The sequence below is a fragment of the Gavialis gangeticus genome, unplaced genomic scaffold (assembly GCF_001723915.1).
Source record: "Gavialis gangeticus isolate Ggan-Ray unplaced genomic scaffold, GavGan_comp1, whole genome shotgun sequence".
Lineage (NCBI taxonomy): Eukaryota > Metazoa > Chordata > Crocodylia > Gavialidae > Gavialis > Gavialis gangeticus.
In genome coordinates this window covers 82,978,302-82,984,301 of record NW_017729031.1, presented here as the reverse complement: position 1 = coordinate 82,984,301, position 6,000 = coordinate 82,978,302, and the positions used below count along the sequence as shown (strand labels likewise).

The 6,000-nt window shown below is 43.8% G+C and overlaps 1 protein-coding gene across 2 annotated transcripts in view; it reads left to right on the top strand.

The window, feature by feature from the left end:
• Nucleotides 1–2,920: 2,920 nt before the first annotated feature.
• ALS2CR12 (amyotrophic lateral sclerosis 2 chromosome region candidate 12) overlaps nucleotides 2,921–6,000 on the top strand; it is a 40,246-nt gene continuing 37,166 nt past the window's right edge. Inside the window, exons 1-3 of one of the 2 annotated variants that reach the window (XM_019523215.1) lie at nucleotides 2,921–3,084; nucleotides 5,156–5,261; nucleotides 5,635–5,709. In XM_019523215.1, the coding sequence (XP_019378760.1) occupies nucleotides 5,158–5,261; nucleotides 5,635–5,709 (179 nt within the window). In that variant the 5' untranslated portion in view covers nucleotides 2,921–3,084; nucleotides 5,156–5,157. The remainder of the gene's footprint in view (nucleotides 3,085–5,155; nucleotides 5,262–5,634; nucleotides 5,710–6,000) is intronic. The other variant, XM_019523214.1, reaches the window with a different exon arrangement.

Here is a 6,000-nt window from a genome sequence, read left to right as displayed (position 1 = left end):
TGCCCTGTGCAGCTACCTCGCGCCCGCCTTACGCGAACGCCAGCGCAAACGCCAGCGCACCCTTACAGAGCAAGCCTGTTCACGCGCGCGGCTCAGGAGCGCAGCTCCCTGTCCGGCGAACTAAGGCATCGCCGAAGGGTTTCCCCTCCAGATCCATTTCTGCCAGCAGAAATGGTTACAGGCTTAACCTACTGGGACTTTCATTTTTTGCTGGCTGATCTGAGGTGCTCAAGTTATAAAACCTATGTATGTCATGACCTGAATCTCAGTTTAACATTTAACCCTTAAACTTAAGGTTAATCGTCCTTTATTGCCTGTAAGGCCATTGGTCTCTTGCAGCATAATTTGATGATTTCTTCTCCTGAATTGCCAGGTTTTGTCCACCTTTTGGTGTTTTTTTTATCCTTTAGGATTTTATCATTAACTTTTATTTTTTTCATTTACTGGAGGGGGGAGGATGGTTCAGATAGAAAATATAAACATGCTCACTCCTACTCGAAATAATATCCCCTTTATCAGCACTACTTAAAATGGCATCAGCAGATATTGACATAACCCACAGTAGCTACAAAATGCCTTTACTTCGAGCAATTGACTGTATTACATTAAGTTTCTTTGTCTCTTTTTGGATCACCAAGAAAATCATTCATTTATTTATAAAGCTCTGAAAGCTCAAAAAAAAAAAAGCCTTGCAGGTCATCATGGAACTGAAGGAACCTTACATGGAGAAAATAAAACATCTGCTCTGAAAGTCTTGTCTTAGTGATCTACTCCTCCCCTTCACTCAGATGTTGCTGCCTCTCTGGTTGAGGTGAACAAATGGATTCCTGCAGATCCAGAGTTGACAATCCAACAACTCCTGGCCCAGATTTTGAAGGAGCCACCAAATGCTGAGTTGAGGCGCTCGAGTGAGACCTTGACACTCCGTATGGTCACTTCTGCAGTGCGTATGGTAAGGTGCATTGGCTGAAAGAGTCAGCCAAGGACTACCGGGATTTTGTATTTGCCTTCTGATATTGAAGCTGTTGCTTCCCCGAGTGGGTTGCAAAGGGATTTGCCCAGGTATCTGGACTTATAAAGGCAGGCAGGGAACTCACTCGTGTGGTTTCAAACAAGTTTATTTTTACTTACACTCCGCATCGGAGGTGCAGGCTGCAGAGTTCTTACACAGATTTCGCTTTGTTACAATGTTCACTGGTTACCGTGAAGCAGAACTGCTCGTAGGATCTGATGCGCTAACCGGGGAAGGGGTACGCCGGGAGTTTTCGATGGCGGGAGGCACAGGGGTGGCTGGTCCCCATGGCGTGTGGAAGTTACACGCTTGGTGGATTTTGCTAAGTCCTCTCCGAGTGGCGTTAACCACCGCCTTTTATACTCGTCGCAACCCTGATGTGCGCTTTCACCCAATCAGCTCCAGGCATTCTATTCATAGCCTGATTTGAATAGTGCGGGAGTTACTGGTGCGCTCAATTACTTGAAATCACGTGATGATTCCACGCTGGCCGCACGTGCCCGTTGGCCAGTAAGGCCATAGGTGGCAATATGCCGACACATAAGGGGCAGTATGTGGGCGCGGTGTGCAGGCGCAGTGGCACAACAATGTACTGGTTTCTTACAGAAGCAATCTAAATATATCGCCAATATAGGAAAGAAGGGAGAACAAGTGTTTTTGTCCAAGAGCTGTGACCACTTGAAGGTTATTTACAAATCCATTTAAAAAAAATGTGATGGTTTCAGTTTGATTCTTAAGGAAAATGTACTCCTATTGTAAAAATGAAGCACCAATAGGCCAAAATAAGGATGTCTGCATCAGCTCATGGCTGCCCCACACTGGTTTATTTGCTAAACGGAAGCCATGAGCATCTATGACGATCAATCCAGAATCTTTCATCTGAATTAAAACACCTTAAATTGCTGTTCTTTTCTGAAGCCTTGAATTTATTCTTCTCTCTGCTCCCATTCCTACAGTATGTGTTCGTTGTGAACCCTCCAGTAATTTCAGAAAGGCTGGTGTGAAAGGGCTGTTAACAATAGGACATGGACATTGGTGGGGCCACAGCTGGAGTACTGCTAGTTCTGGGCACCACACTTCAAGGATATGGAGAAGCTTGAGACAGTCCAGAGAAAAGCCACTCGTATGATTAGAGGCCTGAAGAGCAAGCCATGCAAGGAAAGGCTGACAGATAATGGACTGTTCAGCCTAGGGAAGAGAAGACTTTGGGGGGATTTGGTGGTAGCTTACAAGTATATCAGGGGCTAGGCGGACAACTAGTCAACAAAGCACGCCAGGCACGAATGCTGCATGTCCCTGAAGGCTGCAAGGGCACAGCAAGGTCCCACTGGCATCAAGCAGGGAGCTCCTGCAGGCAGCCGTGGCGGTGTTCGGGAGGGGGGCAAGCGCCAACTGGCGACCACCTGCAGAGATGCTGGCAGTGTTGGCAGCGGCCTGCAGCGATCACAAACCGCTCGCCAGCAGTGTCAGCGGAGGGGGAGCAGGAGTAGCGACTGCCTGCAGGCGCTGTCGGTAGTCAGCAGTGCCTTTTCACAGGGGGTGCACTTTCACCCACGCACCCCCTATGCATTGCCAATGACCCCAGGGGAAAACCAGGAGTAATGGTTATAAATTCCTAGAAGAAGGTTTCAGACTGGATATAGGGAAAAACTTCACAGGTTGTGAGACCAGACTCTGGAATAGACTCCCACAGCGGGGGTGGTGCAGGCAGCCAGTCTTCAAAAGAAGACTGGGCACGCACCTCACTGGAGCTTTTTGACCCAGCAGTTTTTCTTGCCCAGAACAGGGGGGCTGGACCCGATGATCTCACGGGGTCCCTTCCAGCCCTACGCCTGTGGATCTGTGCGCGCACTCTCTCTTTAAGTCGGAATGAACATTAGGAGCCAGTGAAGTCGTGCCGTTCTGTTTCCATGGTGACATGGGAAACTGACCTCGTCAGGAAGAAGGGGAAATCTTAAGAAGAAATAATATCTATGAGAAACCATGCTCTTTCTTTTTTAAATAAACTTCAGGGGATTCCCAGTCTTCTAAAATGTCTGAACCCTGAGAGCTAAGCCAGCTGCTTTTGGAGAGTAAGTGTCTCTCAAAATGTGTCTTTTTCCACCTCTGATGTTTCTCATTCAGATTAAAAAAAGAAAGTAAGTAGTTCAGTGCCGTTTGTGTTTTGCGTATTAGCAACTAAAGAACTTGAAGCTGTTACTTTTTTATGTGGGCTTTCTTCATGTTTTTCTGTAAACACTCGGATGCTGCTTTCCTGTCGCATCCACTGCACAGCGAGGAATCTCTTCTTGATAGCTTGCATAAGTTTTCTATCTCTTATTTTGATTCCATTGCTCCTAGTTGTAGCTGCCAGTTGATTCCTTTTTTTTCTGTTTTCACCCTATTTGTAGGTTGTTAACATGACCTGTTCTGTCTTTTAAATCCTCCTTTAGGTAAGTCTATCAAACTGGTCTAGGTATTTTAATTTTCCTCAGTCCCCTTGATGATCCTCATTATGCCTTTGATTTCCCTCTAGCAGCCATGGTAAACATGGCATGCAAAGGTGGGGGGCCGCGGAGACTGGTAAATTGGCAAGGGAGGTCTGGCAGGTGGCCACCAGGGGTAGGTTCCATGGCAGTTGAGTGACGATGTGTCATGGGGACGGGGAGCAAAGGGCCAGGGAAGGAGCATACTGTTGAAAGCAGTTGGAGGAATGGGTATGAAAACTCATCAGCTATTGGGATCCTTTGAGAGTGTCATGGGTGGCTAGTTAGGTACACGGGGTGCCAGCGGTTCCACACATGGCCTATAGTTACACTGGTAATGTGGCTCCCTGCAGAGCTTACAACAGTAAAGTACCCAAGATACATGCGGTAGACCTATTTCTGGTGCTTCATTGTATAATACCTGTGCATAGCCCACAATAGCATTGGCCTCTCTCTGACCTATGACAAGAGCTATTGAACTCCCTTCTTAAAAATGTGCAAGTCATATTTAAACAATAATACAGGGTCTTCATAAAGTCCTTGTGGACTTTTAAACTTTAACAACTTAGGTTGTAGGTATGATAGAAACAATCTGTAAACGGCATTTAAAAGCAAATTTATTAACATTTTAGGACAACTAGAGTACACAATGCTAGACTTCAACGTAACCACCATTTTCTTCTCACAGCTGATATGGTTTTCAATTCTGCTAGCCATAAGACACAGTTTTACCTTCTCACCTACAGTAGCCATTTTTCATTTGTCAAAGGATCTGAAATAAGAATAAATTCCTTATTACTTATGAATTCTGACACCCCCCCCCCGCCCCCGGTTATGGTTTTCAGATCTTACAGAGGGGCTCTTATCTCTTATGGGAAAGCTCCCCACCAAGCTCCCCCATAATTTGAACCCTGGTTGCACCCCACTTTGATTCCTGCTCCACCCAAAGTTTAAAACCAACTGCCTGGCAGTGGCAACAGCATTTCTAGTTAGGCAGCCATTATAATCTACCCAGCTCCTTCTAAACTCTTGCCATAATCCCACAGGTGTTAATGACCCCTCTCTCCTTTTCAATGGTGTTCCACTAATCAAACCCTCTCTTCTGCAATTCCGCTGTCTGGTAGCTGCTCCTGGTAATGTAGTTCATATTTCACAGTCCTGCAGACTGTTTTTTAGCTCCAGCTAAAAGTACTAACTCAGGTATGGAAATAACTTTCAGTGTTTTATGAATCTGAGAGGGAGACGTACACTGAATTACAGTGACTTCAGGACTAATGATACATAATATGCTATAGCGAATGAATGCACATTCCAATAGTTATGTGTTTTTGCTTCTATCTTAAACTGAATAATATACCTCTAGGCCCCTAGCTTAGTAGTAAAGCTTCTAATTTCTTTCTAACTGGACAGAAACAAGTTATGTTGTATCTGATGATTCACTACACTATCTGCACTTTCCTTTTCAAAACCCTAGATCCACCTATGCATGTGCATATGCACTGGCTAAATTCAGCCTTCACCATTTGTCCTTAGAGTTAGGTGGGTTATTCTCCATAATAAGATGATAAAATGTTTTATTTGATATGCAAAATATACCAAATCTAGTAAATGCTTATAAATTTACACTTCTTCAACTTTCCTAGAATTGTTTAACTAGTCAAGGTTCCTGAAATTGCAGACATGTCTCACTCCATCTCTTCACGTTGTGCCTGTTGGGACCCTGGAAATGTGAAGAGTAAAAGACTTATAAAGGCCAAACAAGGCTTACAGAATCTGAGACCAAGGTAAGCAGGACATCTTTTAGGCTATATGTAGACACAGAAAGATTTATTTATTTATTTTTCAGTTTATATAGGCAAGTCTTATACAACTAACATAATCTGCTTCTGTGTCAAAATAAATTTTACACATTAAGTGAGTGAGTGTTATGCAGTAAAATCGGTCATATTTTAGTGAATCTAAGAGGGAGGGCACCAGTAAGCTGCTGGTTTGTTTACCTAGCCTAGGAAAGATTTGCCGCTATGCCCATGTCTCTTTCAAAGCATTTTTATTCTTCAGCGAAAAATTTTGAACCATTTTGTTTTTGATGTTTTGCCTAATAAGATTGACGTGTCCATAGCATAAATACTTCTAAATACTGTTTATATTTTTAATCAGGTCCTCTCCACTAGGTGTGATTTTAAAAGATTGTAATAATCTCCCATCTCCTGTACAACCTCCCAACATACCAAAGTGAGTATTTTTTTTTCTTGGGAGGGGAAAATTGAAGGTTTAAAGTACACAAGATGCAGTGGTTTTCTAGCGTTTCTAGTGGCTAAGATTTCTTCATTAACAAACTGCTGCAGAAAACCAAACTCTTTAGGGCGAGGAACAGACAATACACACAAACTGGTTTAAAAGATCAGAAACTGGTTTAAATCTGTAACAGAACAGATGTTCAGTGCACATAAACCAGTCTGAAAATGGCTGAAACTGGTTTGAAATAAACCTGGTTGAAAGACTTAACTGATTTGACTCAAACCG